This window comes from Gracilinanus agilis, chromosome 1, assembly GCF_016433145.1.
Source record: "Gracilinanus agilis isolate LMUSP501 chromosome 1, AgileGrace, whole genome shotgun sequence".
In the NCBI taxonomy this organism is placed as follows: domain Eukaryota; kingdom Metazoa; phylum Chordata; class Mammalia; order Didelphimorphia; family Didelphidae; genus Gracilinanus; species Gracilinanus agilis.
Window position 1 is genome coordinate 726,145,519 of NC_058130.1, and position 21,687 is coordinate 726,167,205.

General features: G+C 47.6%; 1 protein-coding gene across 1 annotated transcript in view; it reads right to left on the bottom strand.

Moving 5' to 3' along the window:
- Positions 1-575: 575 nt before the first annotated feature.
- Positions 576-21,687, bottom strand: part of SBNO2 (strawberry notch homolog 2) — a 160,102-nt gene continuing 138,990 nt past the window's right edge. Inside the window, exons 16-31 of the mRNA XM_044671710.1 lie at positions 21,339-21,421; positions 19,520-19,705; positions 17,999-18,174; positions 15,214-15,345; positions 13,275-13,410; positions 11,428-11,540; positions 10,923-10,994; positions 10,344-10,452; positions 8,740-8,814; positions 8,276-8,419; positions 5,991-6,085; positions 5,179-5,271; positions 3,962-4,093; positions 2,501-2,577; positions 1,842-2,032; positions 576-1,758 (exon numbers count right to left, since the gene is read on the bottom strand). Of these exons, the coding sequence (XP_044527645.1) occupies positions 1,202-1,758; positions 1,842-2,032; positions 2,501-2,577; positions 3,962-4,093; positions 5,179-5,271; positions 5,991-6,085; positions 8,276-8,419; positions 8,740-8,814; positions 10,344-10,452; positions 10,923-10,994; positions 11,428-11,540; positions 13,275-13,410; positions 15,214-15,345; positions 17,999-18,174; positions 19,520-19,705; positions 21,339-21,421 (2,371 nt within the window). The 3' untranslated portion in view covers positions 576-1,201. The remainder of the gene's footprint in view (positions 1,759-1,841; positions 2,033-2,500; positions 2,578-3,961; positions 4,094-5,178; positions 5,272-5,990; positions 6,086-8,275; positions 8,420-8,739; positions 8,815-10,343; positions 10,453-10,922; positions 10,995-11,427; positions 11,541-13,274; positions 13,411-15,213; positions 15,346-17,998; positions 18,175-19,519; positions 19,706-21,338; positions 21,422-21,687) is intronic.

Consider the following 21,687-nt stretch of genomic DNA (forward strand, 5'->3'; position numbering starts at 1 on the left):
TTCCTTCTCTCTAGACCTTGATCTCTTCATCTCTGAAAGGGGAAGCTGATCACAATGAAGACCCTCCCTCTCAGATCCATCAGTCTGGGGTTCTAAGCTGAGGTCTTTCTGAAAAGGGCAGTGAGGTCTTGTATTCCCCAGGCAGACCCATCTCTCTTGGGAAACTGAGAATAGGGGGGAGCCTGGGCCCACACCCTGGAAGTAGGATATGAAAAATCAGTTTAGGGCAGTGATTCCCAAAGTGGGCGCTACCACCCCCTGGTGGATGCTGCAGCAATCCAGGGAAGCGGTGATGGCCACAGGTGCATTTATCTTTCCTATTAATTGCCATTAAAGTAAAAAAAAAAAAGCGGGGGAGGGGCAGCTGGGTAGTTCAGTGGATTGAGAGTCAGGCCTAGAGACCAGAGATCCTAGGTTCAAATCTGACCTCAGACACTTCCCAGCTATGTGACCCTGGGCAAGTCACTTGACCCTCATTGCCCACCCTTACCACTCTTCCGCCAAGGAACCAATACACAGAAGTTAAGGGTTTTAAAAAATATATAAAATAAAATAAAAAAAATTAATTTCCAGGGGCTAAGTAATATTTTTTCTTGAAAGGGGGCAGTAGGCCAAAAAAGTTTGGGAACCAATGGTTTGGGGTAATTAGAAAGGATACCCCCTCCTCCCAGTGTTCTGGGGGATCTGAGGGTGCCCTCAGTCTTGCCTCTTCCTTCTCAGTAGTCAACCTGTCAATAGATAATGGGGAAGAGTGACCCATTACCTCTCCTATAATCTTTAGCCCTTGAGGACTCAGGGAATGGGCAGGGGGTGTGTGTGTGGGTCAGGTCGCTAATTCCTTTGAGTTCCCTGCCATCCCAAACCTGGGGCTATTACTTTTAACAACGGCATGACTGGAGAAGGGGAAAGGGAAATCACAGAGTTGGGCGGCCTCAGTCATTGGCTGCAAATCCATTCAGCCCCCCTACCCTTTATATATAACATAAAAAATTTATATTTATATAGATGTGTGAATGTATATTATATATAAATAAATTTTTTTGTTTTAAAAGGAACTATATAGTTTCTTATTCATCTGTCCACCCTTTCCTACTTATACCCTTAACTCTTTTCAAAGAACGAGGGGCTCTTGCTACCTCCTCAGCCCCATAGGGGATAAAGGGCTGCCTGTAGAGGGATGGATGGTGCTGGACTCCCGGGCCTAGGAGTTTGTAAAAGGTGGACTGAATTGGATGACGCTCTGTCTCTCCAGGCCCAGGGGGTTCTCTGGGGGCACCACGTTCAGGGACCTCAACATGTCTTCCAGGATCTCCTTGAAATTGATGTCCCCTTGGGAGGTGAGGTCGTCTGGTGGGGGCCGGAGCTGCAGGAGGGGCAAGGGTTCATGGGAAGGCAGCAGATGGCCGCTGGGCAGGCTGGGCCCTGGCCCGTCCAGAGGTGGGGGATAGGTGAACCTGGGCGGCGGCAGGGGCAGCTGAGGGCTTTGTGTGGAGAAGGGCAGGCTCGTTGAGTTGAGGCTCAGGAGCCCGCCAGGGAGGCCGTCGTCCAGAGGACTGGAGGTCAGGTCCAAGACTTCGCTAGGGTTGGAGTGCATGGAGAGGGGGGGCCAGGGGCCCTGCAAGGCAGCCTGAAAGGCCGGCAGCGGGTCAGAGGGGCCAGCGGCCTGGGCGGCACGGGCCTGCTTCCGCTTCACGTCTGCGTCCATCTGCTTCAGCTCCTCCAGCACCTTGGGCACACAGCTCTCAGGGATCTTGATGCCTGCCGGAGACAAGACCCAACACTCAGTCTTGCCCAGGGCTTGGTCAGACCAGCCCGGCTGCTTCCTCTGCCCTCCTACTCACCAACTTGCTTCTTCTTGTCCTTGGTCTTGAGCCTTACGATCTGCAGGTAGTTGCTGCTGGTCACCTCGGCGATGATGCTGGCGATGCGGCTCCATACTCGGAGCAGGGCTCCACACAGCATGTGGTAGTGCCGCAGCCGGGCACCCTGCAGGCACTCTTTGCCCTCCTGGACCACTTTGCAATGTCGATTCCTGGCAGGAGTTGGCAGGGTTAGGTGGGGGCTGGACAAGAGCTCTGGTACCCAACAGGCACCCCGTTCTTAGGCCCCATCCCCAGGGCTAATGGACACCCTCCGGTCTCTATTCTCCAGGCCCTCCCGAGTCTGATGGTCACAGAATTTCAGTTAGAAGAGACCCCAGATTCATGACCAGGAATCTCCTAGCCAACATCTCTGACTTTGGTTAGCCTTCACTGAAGATCCACTCACTCCCAGTGCAGCCCACTTCACTTTGGGGTAGTTTTTGTCTTTAGAGAAATTATTCTGACTTCAAGCCACCTTCTACCTGCTGCTCCTGGCTTGGCCCCTCTGGGGCTCTATGGCTTCATTCACCAGTTGCTAATTCTACCGGGCAAGTAAATCTCTGGGTGCTGGGAGTCATGCTTGAAGGAGGGGTCTGCTGGGCAGGGGTGGGGGTTCTGTGCCATGCACCCCCACTCACCAGACGGCATGGTTACAGTGCGTCAGCGAGAAGGCATAGCTGCTCTCCCAGTGCTCTTTGGCATCTTCGGCTGTCACCTGCAAAGGAAGGCACCAAGTGGGTTTCATCTTCTTTGGAGATGAGCTACAGGGCAGGAACGGGGAGCTCACTCCTGCTGAGGGTATGCTGGAAGGGGGGTGGTGGGAGTCTCAAGGAGCACAGAAGGCTGTGTCCACTTGGTCACTGTCAGCTCTGCCTGATTCACTAAAGGCTCCTTCTCCTCAGGACCTTCCCAGGCTTCTGGCTGGTATTGCCCTGAAGTCTCCCAAAGGGAAGGTCAGTCCCAAGCTCAGGTGACTGGCCAGAAACACTGTAGTTCTGTATGAACTGGTAACGAAGGAAGGCGCCATGCTGGGGTGAGATCCCTGAGCCCCGCTGAAATAAACCTTGGCATTTCTGCAGTAATGCATAGTCTCCATAGAGAACTTTCCCTCCGCCAGGGAGCACAGGTATTACCAGCCACATTTTGCAGGCAAGCCTCATGGGCCCAGATAGGTAGAGCTGCTGGAAAGCAGAGCTGGGAGGATGTCCTCCAGTGAATGATGGAGGGCCAGAATCATTCATCTTTAGGGTGGGTTCTATAGGATGCAGCAGTGGTCCATGCAGTGTGATGTGAGGACCTTCAGAAATCCCAAGTTTCTCCTAATGGTCCCTGAAAACCCACCCTTAGTGTCGTTTACGGGGTGCCCTTTGCCTCTACCCTGAATACCCTTTTCTAAATGATAGCCCTGGGCCCAAGAGGGGGAAAATTAGGCAGGGGCTCATGGGTAGGAGCAAGCTATGGCAAAGTTTTCCTGGCAGAAGGTGGGTGGAAAACAGAAGAGGGGGAAGATGGGAACCGAATCTCTTCTCTTCTCCCATTAGAGCATAGGCCCCTTGAAAGGAAGAATTATTTCATTTTTGTCTTTGTCCCTACTGGTACCCAATACCTTGCCTGACATGCACAGATGGTTACTGACTTAGAGATTGTTGACTGATTTTGACTTTGGGGTCTTTTAAGGCCTGCTTCTGTTTAGGAAGTTAATTCTGGCTTTTCTACTGTCAAAAAACTAAGAAACAGAACATCCAGGAGGGGGAAGGGAGGCAACATGAATCATGTAACTTTGGAAAACTTATGTGTAAATTTGTTATTGGAATAAAATAAAGATAAAATAATAAAATAAAATAACAAAAGACTCAGTGCCAGAACAGATAGGTCTTTGTAAATGGGGACATTCCAGAGGCATCGAAATTCTCCTTGTCTGCTAGTATCTCTATCTTAATAGCCAAGAAACTTCTTTTTTGTGGATGACCTAAATCCCTTTTAGGAGGGCAAAGAGCTGGTCTTGGGGCCCTCTGCAAATCACTCACAGTGGAGGGAGACCACGAGTTTTGCTGGGTTGGACAGAGGGCTCTGGGGCTTTGTGGCCAGGCCTGACTCACCCGTCGGTACTTCCTGCATAGGCTGTCCAGGCTCTCAGGTTGGCTCTGTTTGCCAATGTTGGGTTTATATAGAATGAAGTATTTCCCCCGGCTCTGCTCAGCCAGTAGGCAGCTCTTCCTATTGCCTCGCACCTAAAACCAGAGAATATCAAAGAGAGAGCTAACTTGTGGAGGAAGAAACTTAGGCCCAAGAGAGGGGAAGAAAAGTCCTAGAAGAGCCCAGACACATAGGATCAGACATCTGGACTTCATTATAGATGGAGAAACTGAGGCCCAGAGAGTGGAGGATCTTCTCCAAGGTCATCTGAGTGGCAGAGATAGGATTGGAACCCACACCTCCCCACATTGTCCCTACTATAAGACAGGCTTGAACACAGGCTTGGGGCTCTCTGCTGCTGCTGCCTTCCCTCTCATTCCACCACTTGAAGGTCTCTGCCTGGTTCCATCCTTCCTTATCCATCAAGAGGGGTTGGGCAGGGCAGCCCCTGAGCTCTCCTCTAGCTTTCCATCTAGGATATGAGATGCAATCCAGCACAGCACCCTCCCTTCCTCGACCTTCCTCTTTAACCATGAGGATGATTTACCCTCTTGAACTTGGAAGGCTGCTGTGAAGAAAGCAGCCATGGCAACTGCTGGGGGTAGGGGTGGGGGTGGAGAGGACAGTAAGCATGCTGTCATCTGTGCTACTGGAGACACTTGGGACCATGCGGTGATGGGCTTCCCACTCTCAGTGCTTCAGGGACAGAGCCCCAAACCCAGTCATTTGGCTACTGTGAAGGTGACACAGTCTGCCACTCACTGCCATCTCAGGAGGACTCAGATGGGGAAGTGAGAGGCCCAGGGAGATCCACATGTCCTGACTCTCTCCCATGGCCCCTGCAGCCCCTGATGCTGGGGATTTCTCTACCGTGACCCCAGAGAAGATCAGAGTTATCAGGGGAAGAGCACAGCTTGGCCTTGCTTTGGGAATCTGATGAGGAGAGAGTCCTGCACATCAGGTTGGAGGATCTGGCTTCTAGCCCCACATCTGCCGAGTGTAAGAGGAAGGACCCTAGGAAAGTCGTGTCCTTCCTGGGCCTCGGGTTCTGCAGCTTTGAAGGGAGTGGGTTGGATGGGATGGTCTCTGAGAATTGGTTTACCACTCAAACCTAGGAAACCTTCGCTCCACATGGAGGGAACCAAATGGGAACTCTGTGATCCACCATCCTGCTGCTCACCTTATAAGAGAGGTAGAAGCCATCATAAGCACCGGTCATCTGTAGCGACCTTTCATAAGCCTCTTCCCACTTTAAGCCTCGATCGACACTAATCTGTGAATAGTAATAATAATGGACACCACTGCCACCATCTTCATCATATTTTCTGTGTTGAGGGCACATTTGGGGACATTTATCTATTTCTCCTGTTTGTGAGGTCAGGAGGCAGCTGAAGGGCCTTGCCCAAAGCCAGTGCAGGGGCACAGCTGAGACATGAGTCCAGAATTCTGGACTCTCAACCATGCAGGATCTACCTGGAGCTGGAAGGAACTTCAGAGATAAGGGTGGACAGTACAAAGGGCCCTTCATGCAAGGTCTCATTTGACTTGCAATCTGATGAGGTTCTCCTCACTTTACAGATGAGAAAACTGAGACTTAGAAGACCACATGACTTGTTCTAGGTCACAAAGCCAAGAAATGTCTGAGGGGGGGATTTAAACCCAATTCTAGCAATTGAGCCACTTGTCCTGTGGCTTCTGGCTTCATCCTCTCTTTTTATAGATGAGATGACAGAAGAGAAAGGAGAAGATGCTCAAGAGCACTCAGGTAGTGAGCACGACAGAATTTGAACCCCGAGGCTCTGACTCTAAGTCTGACTCCCTCTGTTGGTCTGGAAAGGAATTGCAAGTGTGGTGTGGACAGTAAAGGTGAGAGTCATGGAAGGGATAGATGGCAGGCTCAGGCCCGTCCATCCCAGCTTAGACACTGAAGAAGAGCTGACGTCTGAGACTCCCAGGATTAGGTAGGGAGGGTCCTGGCCTGGTTAGACTTACCTTGTAGAAGACAACCTGCCCATCTTGAGGATGGCCCGGGGTTTGAAACTCTTGCTGGCTCTCCTCATAAATCTCATCAATGCCTGGGGCAAGGTCTATGGGGAGGAATGAGATGCACATGAGGGCTCTGGTGATCAGTGAACAAGCACACAGACACCAGGGCCAGCTCCTCTTGAGGAACCTGAATGTGAGAGACACTATGAAGTGCAAGGAAGTCATCTAATGGTGTCTCCTTAATGAACCCTGGCCCGGACACTTCAGGGGCATTCAGGGGCTGCTGAGTCCAATCTGCTCACTCCTCAAACAATGTATAGATGCATGGAGTGTGGAGCCTTTGCCTGAAGATTTCCAGTGGTGAGGACTCAGCAATTCACCCCATGCCCAGGTAGCTCATTCCACAAACTCTCAGGGACAGTTTCCCTGGAAGCTCTGCTACCCTGTACCTCACCTTGTACCTGCTACCCTGTGAGTGGGTTAAAAAAAATCAATTTCAAACATACCCAGGGTAAGAAGGGAAGTGTTCAAGTGGGAAAAACATCTTCATGTCATATTTCTCTAATAAGGGTTTGGTATCTAAGATATGGAAACATATATGACTAATAGCCATTCCCCAATAACTAAGTGCTTAAAGGATAGAACAAATAATTCTCAAAAGAAAAACTGCAAAGTATTCACAACCACATGAAAAAATACTTCAAGTTACTATACCATTGGCAAAATGACAAAAAAAAAAAAAGCAACTATCATTGTTGGAGGGGTTGTGGAAAGGGAAATGCATTAATACATTGTTGGTATACCTGGGAAATGGTTTAGCTATCATGGAAACCAATTTAGATTATGCCAATAAAGTGACTAAACTTTGAACCAGAACCTCAATTACTGGGCCTCCATACCCAAAGAAGCCACTGATATCTTCTTTTTTTTTTTTAAACCTTACCTTCCATCTTAGAATCAGTACTGTGTATTGGTTCCAAGGCAAAAGAGCACTAAGAGCTAGGCAATGGGGGTCAAGTGACTTGCCCAGAGTCACACAGCTAGCAAGTGTCTGAGGCCAGAATTGAACCCAGGACCTCCTATACTTTCTATGTGTACATACTAAAAGAAAATACATACTCCAAAATATTTATAGCAGTACTTTTTTTGTAAAAGCAGAGAATTGGAAACAAAAGTAGATGCCACTGATTGGAGAATGACTAATAGAACTGTGGTACATGAATGTAATCAAATATTACCTTGCAATGAGAATGATGTGTTTGATGAATAAAAAGAAGTATGGAAAGGTCATATAAATTAATGCCAAGTGAAGTCAAGAAAACAATATACACAGTAACTTCAACAATGGAAATGGAAGGATTGAACAGGAGTGAGTCTCACAAACACACACGAACAAGCAGGACTCAAATGAGGAGATAGGAGAGCACCCTCAACTTAACCCATTTTGTAGAAATGGGAGGTCCACAGGGGTTACCCATCACACAGGCTTTTGGATTTTTTTCAAATTTTTCAATCACTGGGCTAATTTTTTTTCCTCTTTAAAAATACTATTTGTCAATTGGGATGGCTCCATGGGAGAGAGAGGGATAATTGAGGTAACTATGATGTTTTTCTAAAGAAACAGAAGACATCAAAAACTTATAAACTGTTCAATTCTGTCAAAGTCTTTATTTATTCCTCCTCATTTTCATCTTCTTAGATGTTCTGGACTGCCAGACTACCTCTGGATTGGGCCTCAGTCACTGAACATGACAGTTATGTTTCCTGGATGGGCAACATTTGTATATTTAATAAAGCCACACCTCTAATATCATCCTGCATAGAGGGAGCTGTCCCTGCAGAGTGATGATGCTTTCAGGAGGCCTTACTTTCCAGACTTTTTATTTTGGCCTAGATTTGGGATGTAATTAAATCCATGGAGGCATCACAGGAAGGTATGAATAGGAATTGCCATCTGGGTACATTGGATGGTTTACTCTAAAGCAGTGATTCCCAAAGTGGGTGGCACCGCCCCCTGGTGGGTGCTGCAGTGATCCAGGGTGCAGTGATGGCCACAGGTGCATTTATCTTTCCTATTAATTGCTATTAACATTTAAAAAAATTTAATTTCCAGGGAGCTAAGTAATATTTTTTCTGGGAAGGGGGCGGTAGGCCAAAAAAGTTTGGGAACCACTGCTCTAAAGGGAAGGTTGAGTGGCTTCACTAGTCCCAGGGAACACTCTGCTCCTGGCCGAGAAGGAACTGCTCCTGTCCCCTGGGGGCACTCATGACAATGTGGCCTCTTCTCTTACCCAAGATGCCCATGTCGTATTTGCCCTCCTTCTTGTCCTTCTCGATCAGGTAGTCGAAGGTATCTGAGAAGTACTGGAAGAGGGTGTTCTGTTTGTGCACCTCCAAGCCCAGGATACGGTTCAGGAACTTAGTGATGGAGCAGTCTAGGAGGGCAGGGAAAGGAGAAGCAGCAGTTCAGGCCAATGAGGGGTTTGCTAGCCCAGCTCCTGCTCCCTCTGGAGTCAGGATCTGAACATAGTACACTGGAGTCTGGGGCTCATTCTAACCCAATGTGTTGCCTTAGAAGTTAAGCAATTGGTTCTCTTTGTTCCCATATATCCAAAGTAGAAATGGGCACGGGATAAAGCAGGATAAAACATACAGGACAGTTGGGGCTCTCTGGGTGGCCAGGTGAACAGTGGCCATCCTGAGGAGTCCAGGATAGTGTGAGGCCTGCAGCCCTTTTCCCCACTCTAGGACTTACCCTTCTCGATAGAAATGCAGCCAAACTTCAACTCTCTGCAGCAGATTCCCACGGAGAGCAGACCCTGTTTCATCTCTGCAGGGATAGGGGCAAGACTATGAGAAACCCTTCATCTCTCCCTGCCTCTGACGAGTACCCTGATGCACTTCCACCCCTGGGGCCAAACATGTCCCACAAGACTCCAGTCTCTGTTGTTCTTCTGCAGGGAGTCCTGCCCTTTTCTAACCAAAGCTCAGTCTCAAAGTCTGTCATCTCTCTGAAGTCTTCCTTGATGATGCCCTCATTCTACCAAAGCCAAAACTGAGCCCAGTCCTTGGTATTCAAGCATCCTTGACTTCCATGGGCCTGGACACTACCTCCAAGAAGCTGCCATCATCTTCATGCTTCAAAAGATGTTTTCAAAAGCTGCTCCTCTTCGCCCCAGGACAGCCTTCTGGGGCTGAGCCTCCTGATACTTAGCTTGGCTAGTCCTTGAACACCCAGCCCATCATCAGGGCCTGTCCCCAACCCAAATGCCATACTAAGCTTATCATTGTAGGCTTGTGGCTGTCTTTCACCAATACAGCCTGCAGTCCTGCTAAGGACTTGAAGAGCTTCCATGCATGGCAAGTTAATGGCCATGTTGGGGATGGACCTCTCTGAACTTAGAATCAAATTATCATGCTTCTTAAGGACCTCTAAGACCTCCCAGGTCAATGTCAAATTCCTCTGCCTGACCTTCAAGGCCCTCCTACTTTTCTAGCCTTATCATACTACTGCCTGCAAGCTACTCTATATTTCAAATGGATGAATCTTTGTCCTCATAACTTGGGCTTTCCTGCCTTATGCAAGTTCCTGTGCCTTGAACGCCCTCCTCTTTCCTTTCAATAAAAGCGCTGGCATTTATCGTGCTGGGCACGCTGGGAGCCCACATTCTGGCATATGATTCTGATTTGAGAGTACCATATCTCCATGCTCCTCTCTTCTACTGCTTTCTGTCTCAGGTGTCCTGTCTCTTCTCTAACAGGTGTCCAGAATCAGAGATATCTGTGAGCCATGTCTCCCTACTAGAAGAACATTTAATCCAAAGAGGAGAGGATGATTGGGTGGGGTGGTGCAGCTCCTAAGGAGGCAGGAGACGATACTCAGATCTTCCTGGCTCCAGGTTCAGGCTCTTTGCACCACAGCACCACCTCGTGCCCAATATAAGGAAAAACCTCTCACTACTTAGAGCTTCTTCAAAAGGAAGGGCAGGAAGTCGAGCACAACCTGAATTGCCCCTGGGTGGGCAGGAAGAAGGGGATTCTTGTCCAGGTAGGGGCTAGGCCAGAGCCTCAGGTCCCTTCCATCTCTAAGATCTTAGGTTTCTGGAAGCTCTCAGTATGGTTCTCTGCATCTGGCAGCTACTCAAGCAATATCATTTGCTAAACTGAATACTGAATATATTGATCCTTGGTGATGGTGGTGAGGGTGACAAGAGGGAAATATGGAAAAGGAACAGAAAACTTGGGCAGGAAGCCTTTTTCTTTACTAGGGACTCAGATTCTATGCATGTTGGCTAGCTAGTTCCTGGTCCCAATCTCTAGTCCCTCTTTCCCATTTCCTCACCCCTTGCCAAAGCTCACCTCGAAAGAAGGCAGCATCTCCTCCTGGATAGTGCTTGGGAAGGGGGACTTTGTTCTCCGACTGGTTCAGGATGGCAGACAGGACCCTGTCCAGGGCTCTGGCTCCATACTGTAAGAAGATGGCACCAGTCAGGTGCTGGTCTGGGACAGCTCTGCCTGGCCCTCACTATTCAAGGACAAGAGGGAACGGGGCTGCAGATAGACTGGGACAAAGGGTAGACTGGACCTGGGATGGCCACAGGAATAGGGAGCCCTGGCAGCTTCTTTCTGCCTGGCTCAGTCCAGTTCATGTAACTAACACTAACTTTAGTTTACAAAGCACACATTCTGTTCGACAACTGAGGCTGAGGGCTATAAATATGGACACTATTTTACTGATGAAGAAAATAAACCTTGGGGCAAAGTGTTTTCAAGGTCAGTAAGCTTGTAAGGAACAGGACTTGGAGATGAGTGCCAGTTTAATGCACTTCCCAAGACACTTCCAGCTATTCCAGGGAAGCCTGGGCCACTCCCTATGCCCCCCCTTCAAGCCTCCTTCCATGGGGATGCCTGGCTTCTGGGGCACATGGGGCTTCTTACCTTGTTCTCAAAATTATATTTGCTGAGGTCCCTGGATTCAGTGGCTCTTCTGTCCCCATGGGTCAAGGCACCCTGTGTGAGAGAGAGGGAGGGCTGTTTGCCAAGGGAACCTTCTTCTAAGGGGTCATAGGGGGATGGAAGGAAACAAAATCTAGTCAGAAAGGTCTAGTAAATGTCAGAAACTCTTTAAACTCTTGGCCAAGGATCATGGAACTTCATCTAAGAGAAGAGGCTTTGGAGGCCCAGTGGCCACGGTGACAAAAGAGGGTACTCCTATGATCAATGGTCTTGGCTTGAGCTATCTTATATCACAGCCTGAAATGGAGCTTCATACTGAGTCACAAAGTAGATTAAATATGGTCATCTAGCCTCATTTCAGGAAACTAAATCTGTACCTAGGCAGCCCTGATTCCGCCCCTCCCTCCCCCAAAGGTGTCTCTGGAAAGGCAGATGCTTTTTGGGGGGCAGGTTAGGTGAACTTGCCAGACAACTGCAAGAAACTTACTAGACTCTCCAAACGTTTTGCAACGATGGAGGCAAATCTTCTTTCACCAGCCAGTTCTGAGATCAGAAAGACATACTCAGGAGCTGAGATTTGGTTTGATCGGTGTGTTCGACCTGGAAAGAAACAACCCCATAGAACAATGGTCGGCAACCTTTTTGGCCATAGGAGCCTAGAATATGGGGCGGGGGCTGAAGGGCCCCCTGGGGCACATCCTGGGGCTCTGCCTGGACTGGCCGGTTGGGAGTTGGAGCCAGATATAGCTCGAGAGCCATATGTTGCTGACCCCTGCCATAGAAGCTGGGGATAAGTACTAGATGGGAAAGTGGCTCAGCTGGTGAAGCTGGTAATGGATCCTGGTGGATTTTATTTCCCAAGAATGAGGGGATTACTCTGTTGCTCTGCCAAGAGTAGCCTGAAGAATGAGGAAAATGAAGGGAAGGGAATGAGGCAGAATGCTCTACCGTCTGGTTCACCAGGTCAGAAGTAATGAGGATCTGTTTGAATCCTGGTGGGAGAGGTGGAGATGAAGTACTGAGGGGGGAAAGTTGACTGACCTGGCCTCATCCCTCTGTCCAAAAATCAAAGGTGGCTCCTTAATGTCTCTGATCACCTTTCTCATATATAGACTACTGCCCTCTAGGCATGCCAGGCTCCAGGGTACCTAGACTGCTCTCTGACCCCAAACCCGTAATGGGCTCAGCTTGGTCTCAAAGCCTGGAATATCGGCCCTCACCTTCATCACTCACTGAATTTTTCCTAACCCTCTTTCAAAACCCAACTCAACTGACACCTTCTCCAAAAAGCCCTTCCTGATCCCTCTTGTGGGGCAATGACCTCCTAGGATCTCACATAGCTTTTAGCTTTGTTGGCAGAGACATAGTGATCCACATCAAGTCCCTTGCCCTCCTTTGAACACACAAGAGGTACTTAAACGTCTGTTAATGAAGGACCAAATCCAGTGCTCATTTTGCTTTTCCATACTTACAAGTTCCCTGTCTTGCCTTCTGGGGGACTAAGCTGGCCCCTTTCCTCTTGTGAGGTTGTCTATTATGGTTACCCAAGTTTCTATCATACTCCCATGACTATGGTCTAGAAAGGAATGATCATCAGAGATGAGGACTTCCAGTGAAAAGTTGAAGACAATAAGGTTCAGAAAATTTAAGTGACTTGCTAAGCAATGGAGAGAGAATGTGAATCTAGGCTCCACCCCAACTGCTTTTTCTGTCTCTCCCTGTCTCCCCCCTCCTCTCTCTCTGTCTTTCTGTGCCTTGCTCTCCATGTCTCTGCTTCTCTCTTTAACCAATTTATGATTACATGCATGTTAACACCAAAAGAAGCCCCTTCTAGACAGTAAGCTTCATGAGGGCAGACCTCCTCTTATCTATACTGTGTCAAGTCCCCCAGCTTTGCGACCCGTGCTCTGGGCACTGAAAGTCAGCTGAACAAAACCCCTCTACTACTAGACTGTTGGCTTATGAAATCAAGACTGTGCTTTTTAAATTGGTCTTTTCCCAAGTGCCAAGCATTGCACACAGTAGTTTAACAGATGTCTGCTGAATGGATGAACAGATGAATGTGAGGGATAAGGTAAGCAGGAAGGATAAAAGAAAATTCTGAGGTTTTGATGGCAAGTAACAGGAAGAAGGTGATGCCATCATCAGAAATGGGGAAATTGGATGGGGCAAGCTTAGGGGGCAGATTACTTCAATTTTGAAAATGCTAAACCAAAGTCTCTCAGCCTTTTCCATCTCTCACAGTCAGGAGGGAAGTTGGGTACTCCCTCCCACCCACTTAGGCCCTTGGGGAAATGGGAACTTTTAAGGGGATCCCTCCTGCCAAGTGCTCACCAAACTGCTGGATGGCTCGGTCAGCACTCCAAGGTAATTCAAGCGTCATGTGTACCCGGCGCCTCTGATTCTTCACCCGCCTATCTGCTTGCAGGGAAATCCCTGAACTGGAGGCCTCTGAGATTATTGCCACAAGCTATGGAAGAGACAGAGAGAAGACATGAGAGCAGGTTGGTGATAGAGGAGGCTACATTCTGGTCTTCCTGAACCTGGCAGACATTAGTCACAGACCCACCATTCTGTCTGATCCTAGAATCACCAAATGGCAGCACTGAATAACTCTAGAGATGATCTAATTAATTCCAACTAAAGTTTCTCCCAACAACTGGCTATCTGGGCTTTGCTAGGAGTACTAGAGTACTGAGCAGCCCGTTAGAGGAACCTGAAGTGAGGCAAGTTTTCATCTTGCCAAAAAATGGCTTCTCTGTAGCTTCTGCTCATTTCTTAGTCCTACCCTCTGAGGCCATAGAAACTAACCTGACACCAGTCTATTTCTCAACAATAATCCATCAGGGATCACAGGGCTAAGAACTGAAGGGGACTCTCTAGGAAATCCTCTAAATCACAAAATCTGAGCATCATAAGGAACCTTAGAAACAATAAAGCCCAGCCTATATCTGACCAAGAATCCCCTTAAACAACAAATGATAAATGATCACCTAAGCCAGGGGTTACCAAACCAGGGCTCAAGGACCATGTCTAGCCACAATGTTCATTTTCCTATTTTTATATTTTTAAAATATGATAAAACTTTATTTTAAAATTAAAAAAAATTTTTTTTTAGCTCACAGACTGTCCAAAGCAAATGGTGGACCAACTTGGCCTTGGGCCTTATTTTGCCAGCCCCAAATCTAGATTTTGTTCCAAGACCTCTAGGTTAAGGTGGATAAAGCTCCTGCCCAGGAGGCCATTCCACATCTAGACTAGTCTTGTTCTTAGAAGTAATCTTTAACATCCGGCCTACATCTATTTGTCATTGTCCTTGGTTCTGCAAAATAAGTCTGTTCCTTCTTTTCCAGGACAGTTTTTCAAATACTCATCTTCCCTAAGGCTTTCTCTTGTCCTGGGGCTCCTCCTCAGACATGTCCCCAAGGCCCAACACTGTCCCAATCCCAGAGCTCTGGCTGCTCTCTAGGGTACCCAAGTCATTCTTTACAAATGGCCAAACTTGAGTGTAGTATTCTAGATGGAGTCTGTTGCCAAAGATCCCTTTTGCTTCTCTGGTTATACTATTGATTCATATTGAGCTTGTAGAACACTAAAATCTCCAGGTCTTTTTCTGAACTGTTGCCTTGGCATGTTTCCTCTACTTTGTACTTATGAAGCTGAATTTTCACATTGATCTCTGTTCAACATCCCCTTATTGGACTTGACCCAAGATTCCAGCCTATGGAGCTCCAATGGAGTATGACTGAGCCATCCAATTCTTTAGCTTATGCTGCTTTGGCTTCCTTTTAAATTTCATATACATGCTACCTCTTTTCATAGAGCATGGACTTAGAGCTGGACAGGACCACAGAGCCACTGAATCATGAGTGACTACTCTTTAGAGGCTGCTGCTTAACGAGTCCTGATACTCCCATCTCTATACTTTCCCAGAAGACCCATAAGAATGGGCTGACTTGGAGGAACTCAGGATCTTTAAAAAGAGCTGATTGACAACTTGGGTTGTATTATGCTGGCCTAGAAGCCTTCTCAAGTCTCTTCTAGCTCTGCAATTCTCATAAACTCAAAGAGTTTCTCAGTGGAAGGAGAATCCATGGCAACCTAATTCAGCCTGTACTGATCCTTGCTCTAACATACCTGATAAGAAGTCATCTAGCCTTTGTACCAAGGCCTCTAAGAAGGGAGAATTCAGTATTTCCTAAGGCAGCTCAATTAGCTCTAATTGTTACAAAAGTTTTTCCTTATCTAAAGTCAGGGTTAAGGGCCAACTTACCTTTTCTCCACTCATGAAACGTTCCTTCTCCTTTAGGTTCACGTGGTCTATGGAAAGGCCCTGTTCTGCCCGTGACTCAAAAGTCACTGTCCCATCTGGTCTGGATACAACCCGGCCTTTCCTTCCAGTCATCTGTGTCCCAGGGGAAGGGAAGAAACTATTACCAAGAATGGACATCCATACAGCATACTAAAGGGGGAAGGGAGCAGTCCTAAAGAAAAAGGTTAAGTCCTAAAAAGGATAGCCACTACTAATGTAGTTTAAGGTTTGCAAAATGCTTCCTTACTATATAAGCTTATGCTATTCACAATTTTGATTTCTCAAAGATGCCAGTAGCCCATAATCCACATGTGTTTAATGTCACCCAAGAGAGAGGCTGAGGGGGCAGCTGGGTAGCTCAGTGGATTGAGAGCCAGGCCTAGAGACAGGAGGTCCTAGGTTCAAATCTGACCTCAGACACTTCTGTGACCCTGGGCAAGTTACTTGACCACCATTGCTTACCCTTTCCACTCTTCTGCCTTGGAGCCAATAACTCAGTATTGACTCCAAGACGGAAAGTAAGGGTTTAAAAAAAAAGAGAGAGAGGCAGAGAGTGAAGTGGTCAAAGTCTTAGATTGAAATCCCATCTCTAGGAGGATTCCATCCTGCTGGCCAAGTTCTTCCCTTCTGTAGACCTCAGTTGTGAAATGATGGTGGTGGATCCTTCCTTATGTCTCTGGTCTCATTTATGAGGCATATGTCGGGGATCCCTATGGGACTGGTCCATGGACATACCATACCAAGTCCCAAATCCTCCCTCTCCCTCCCCACCTAGCCCCACCTCCTCCCTACTTTTCTGAGTATATATTTCATTGAGGAGGCCCTCACAGGGTTGTTCTGGGATAGTAGATATTGCCAGATGTAGGTAGGCAGTCCTGGATTTAAGTTCTGTAGGTGATATGATCTTGAGCAGAATTACTTAGGCTTTTAGTATTCCGGGCTGCTCTCTGAGCCAGGGAAGATGCTACCTGGCTTTGTCTGGGTTGATGAATTACCCAGCAGCACCCTAACCTGATGAAGTCAAAGGCATATTCAATAATTAAATCATTATACAAATCAAGATGGTCTCCAAGATCCTTTCAGCCCTAAATTCTATGCTCCTCTAAACTGGTTGTTTTTCCACATTTATTGCAGAGAGGAGGAGGCAGAGCTGCAAGGGAAGATCCATTTCTACAATGTACTCAATTTGAGATACCACCCAGGCTAGTGATTGGCTTTCAGAGGCAGCCGAGATGCTCAGAAGGAAACCCAAAGATGCCAGAGGGAAGGGATCCTGTCTGTATTACCTAAGCTTTCTCTCTGCCCCCTAACATGACACACACAGGCATTTCAAGCTCCTTGGGTCCTCTGTCCAAACTATCATCCTCTAGCTCTTCCTCCTGGGCTCACCTAAGGTTATGTTTGACTAAACATAGTACCACTTTGGCTTAAAGGCCTAATTAGGACCTGACGACCTAGATTTTAGAAGGGCTTAGGAGCCTGCTCTGCTTTAAAGGGGTCACTCTGCCCACCGCTAGACCCAAGTATCCATCCAAGTAGACATTCTGAAAATTGACCAGGAGGAAGGGAATCGTAAGAGGATGGGTTAAAGGAATTCAGGCTGTTTTACCTAAAGAAGTGATCACTTAGAAGGCCATGACAGGATTGTTTAAGTATCTCAAAGGTCATGGCAAAAATAAAAAACTTTATGGCAGGGGGCAGCATGGTTGCAGAGGGCAGGACTGGGAGCATTAGGGGAAAAGGACAGGGAAACAGATATGGGCTCAATATAAAGAAGACTTCCTAAAGAGCTGTCCATGAATAGAACAGGCTATCTCAAGAGGTTCTGAGTTCATAATTACTAGAGCTCTCCAGAAGATGAGGGAAGACCAGGATCTGGGGCCATGTCGGTGAACCTATGGCACAGGCACCAGAGTGTGTCCCTCCCCTCCCTCTCTCCATGTGCCTGAGGACATTTCTCACTTTATCCACCCTTCTGCCCAGCAGCCCAATGGGAATACTTCCTCCCTCCCTTGTCTGGGGGAGTAAGGTGGGGTGTGTGTGTGTGTGTGTGTGTGTGTGTGTGTGTGTGTGTGTTGGGGGGTGGTCACATGTATCATGAGGGCTGGAGTTTGGGCACTTGGTCTCTAAAAGGTTTGCCATCACTTAGGATACTATTTGAAAAGCAATTCATGCCTCAGGTACACCTTTGTAGTCACTGCCTAATCAAGGATTTTATGCTATAACTCCTTAACTTATTCTCCCAGAATCTACTTATGAGGCTCAGAGAACACTGGATGGCCAACAAGGTTCCCATTAATAACTTAGAACCAGAACTCAGACTTGCCTTCTCAATTCCTAAGATAGCCCAAAGAAAAAGATCCCAAAATGATGACTCTGGTCAACTGGGCAAGATGCTCATCAAGAACTCATGCTGGAGCACAATAGATCCTTCCGTCCTAGCTAGACAGAAAGGAGTAGAAAGAACCAATACCTGGGGAAATGGCAGGATAGTGCCCCAACGCTTCCAGCCTCAATCACTGGGTCATATAATGAATATACCATGGGACAAAATCAGCTCTGAATAACCTAACACATGTCCCTTTCTCCCATGTCACCATCAAAGTGCTACTCAGAACCTCCAATAGGAATGGTGCCCCAGGTTGGAAGCTGGCAAGAGATTCCCCAGGCAAGATGCTTGCCACTTGCCATGCTGGAAAGGCGGCTCAAGGGGCAGTGTCCCAGGTTGGACTGAAGAGACACTTACCTCAGCTACATGCTCAGGGCCTCCAAACTTGTGGATGAGTTCATCTAGGGTATTGAGAGGTAGATCTCTGCCCAGTGCTCTGACTTTGGCCAAAAGGTCCTGCTTCAGTTTCTCAACTTTTTCCAGCACCCCAGGGCCATGGATATCCCTCTGGGAACCATAGTAGTGCGAAGGACCTGAAAGAAGTACATGTAAGAACCCAGATTGAGTAGGGTAGGTAGTGAGAGATAGGGAGCCTGGAGTAGGGAAGACTTATGGGCACATGATCATTGTCATCAAGTACTTGAAAAAATGTCATAATTCATAAGATTTAGTTTTGAAGGGACCCTAAGAGATCATTTCATCCAAGCCCTTTGTTTGATAAAGGAGGAAACCGAGGCCAAGAGAAATAATCAAGTGACTTGCCCAATGTCACAAAGATAGCAAAGGCAGCAAAACTGGGATTTAAAGCCTTTTCCTTGTCACCAAATTCAACACTCTCTTTCCAAGCTATATCCATGAGGAAGAGGAGTTACTTATCTGACTTGGTCCCAGATTATGGAACTAAAGCCAATGGGAGGAGGCCACAGGAAGGCAGGCTTGGGTTCATCATCAAGAAAAACATGCTAATAATCCACTGGAATGGACTAGCTCCTGAGGCAGTGGATTGATAAGAGTGGTCAGTCTAGGACGAGTAGGGACTCCCAGTCTGGGTAGGGGTTAGGAAGGATGCTCTTTGCAATCCATTTTTTCTCTGAGATCCTGTAACTCCAGAAGAGTTACAGGCCTTGAAGCACTAATGGGAGCCTCCTTCTACTATTACTGTCTCCTCTAGATTACACATACATGCTAATTGTTCAATTATATGGGGATCTCCTTTGTGCAAGTAGCCTAGGGAGGGAGGGGGTAGAAACAGCATAAGAAACATTCTTTGCCTTCAGTACAAACCACTTGGGGAGTTAAGATAGACTCATGCCAAACATGGACGTGAAAGGTCCTATTTCAGAAGCAAGCTAAAGAGATGAGGGTTCATAGGAGAGGAAGGAGTGAGCTGGGTCTTTTAAGACCCGGGCAGATCAAGAAAAATGCTAAGGGTAATTGCGATGGCTGGCTTTTCTATAGCATTTTATGGTTTACAAGATGTTTCTGTCACAACCATCCCCCCAAAGTTCTTAGATACAGCTGTTCTCCATGAGCAAAGACAGCTCTAAGAATGTCTGGTCTAGGAGAAGAACAGGATAACAATCTAAACTTTTTAGTGGAGACAGGACACATATCTACACTCTCACCTTATGTCCAAGGGATCGAAGACCTTGAGGGCCAAAGGGACTTTAGAAGTCATTAAGACTAATTTCCTCAGTTTACAGAGGGGGAAACTGAAGCACACCATGGTTACACGACTAGTACAAAAATCACACAGCTACTTAGACCTGGGCCTTGAGATTCAAAGGATCAGAAATGCTGTCTCCCTACACAAAGGGTCACACAATGCCTCTGTACAATCTAGAATATGTCCCTCCTCCCTTGTCACCATAACACTACCTCTGTCGTCGGAAGAGGGGTTATCAATGATGACGACATCATCATCAATGAAGGACTCTGGGGAGGAGTTGAAGTCACTATCCAGGCCAAGGTCGGAATCCGTGCTGCTATCATCACTGATCTTGATGACCCCGGGGAACTCACACACCATCTTGGAGATCTTGGTGGGCCGGCCCTTGGGCTTCCCTGCAGAAGGAGGTGGATGGGGTCACCAGGTGGAGGGCAGGCACTCTGGCCAGTGGGCAGGGCAGACGCAGATGCAGACAGAGGAGAAGTCACCAGAAAGCCAAGGGTTCCCCAAATTTAAAAAATGGTCAAAGAGACCAAAGCAGCAAAGGGTTCTCTCCAAAAGGAGGAAGAGGAAACAGAGGAAAGAAGATCTACCCATTCGATTTTACATGTGGGGTGGCAATAGCCCTCCCTGTACCTGTCCTCAGCTACCTCGTGGCCCAATGACACAGGAAGAATGACTGCAGGCCTACTCTGGTCATCCTCTGCCTTCTTGAGAGCATCTTTCCAGAAAAAGAATCCCTGGTTACAGGCTACCCCAGCTAACTCATGATCCAGGGGACTGTTGATGACAGTCATCAACAACAAACAACAAATATTGATGAAACATTTGTGTCAGTTTCTGGGGAAAGTGGGCTGCCTGGGAATGCATAATTAGGGCATCCCTGGTGGCCAAATTCCCAACCAGTGCTTGTTGACTCCTGACTCCCTCCCTCATGTATGGATAAAACCTATAGAGTCAGAGTCCAGCTGGCAGGAAAATGAGCTGAAATAATACGGGCAAGGATAAGAAACCAGAATATTACTTTACATGGAAACTGAGGTAAGGGGTTAGAAGGGTAGTGATAAATAGGACTGAGCCTTGCCTCCTCCTGCCCCAGGCAAATGGACTAGAACAGGCCTATCCAAATTGCAGACAGCTCCTTTGAAGCTCTCTCTTACTGCCCATGCAGTTACTTGAGCAGAGTTCCCAGACCATTTATTTTGGGGTACTGCTTTGGGAATTCAAATCAGAACCAGGGTAGGAGCCATGGAGGAAAATCTATTCCATGACTTGGTCTTAAGTCCTGAATGGAAGGTGGTTCCCAAGGACTTCTAGCAATTTCCTAAGAGAGCAAACCCAGACCTGCTGAGCAGTGGGGGCTTCTTGGGAATGTGGGGTGTGTCCTGGGGGAACAAGGGAGGACATGTATTTGGATGTGTGGGTTCTGAAGGGTTTCCCTGTCCAATAGGATTTTTTTGTCTTCTCCCAATAAAGCAGTTATATAAGCAATTATGGTCGCTGGTGTTTATATAACAGGAGTGTCAAGTTGAGTACTGGGGAAGCAATGGCTCATCCAGGCCAGGGTAGGACAGAGCAGAAAACTGACAGTTGTCTGCCCAGGCAGGAGGAAGAAAGCAGGGAGGTGGTGGGGTGAAGTTCTAGCCCCAATTTTTTCTGATGAGGTCACTTACAAGCTAGCCCAGCACCTAAGCAGGTCCAGCCCCCTTGGGGTTGGAGGAAAGGAGAGAGGAGAGAAGTGACTTCTCTGGCAGGCGAGGAAAGGAGGGAAGCAGGAGGGGGAGGAGAAATTGGGGGAAGGGGTATGCTCTACATCTCAGGTGAACGCTGAAGGATGGTTTCACAAAGGAAAGTCGGCCCAAATCAAGAGGAGAAAAAGCAGCAGAAGCATGACACCAGGGTGAAGGGGAGCAGGGTAAGGAATGAAGGGTGGGGACTAATTAAGAAAGGCAGAGGTGGTTGGGAGACAGCAATCAAGCCACAGTCGCTGGGCAGGAGTTCAGAGTTGGCTGGGGAACAGGGTCTTACGTTTTCTTTTAATGCCAGTTCCTTTGTCTCTCTTTCTTTTGGTTGAAGGAAAGTGCTTCTGAATTAGTGATAGAAAGACGCCTCTGAAAGTAAGATGCACAATTTATTCTCGCTGGTAGCAGCAGGAACATCTTCTCATTTGAAGGTAGAGATAAGCTGATTGAATCATTTCTCAATGGGAAAATGGGAGGAATTCTGCCTTCTGCAGCTTGCACGGGGACCAGTTAGTGAATCCAAACAATTAGGTATTAGTAGGTATTGTAGGGAAGGGGTCTGATTAGTTCAGTGGGCCCTGAGTAACATTCTCTGATTAGAGGGGGTAAAGGTGGGGTTGGGGAGTGTATGAGGC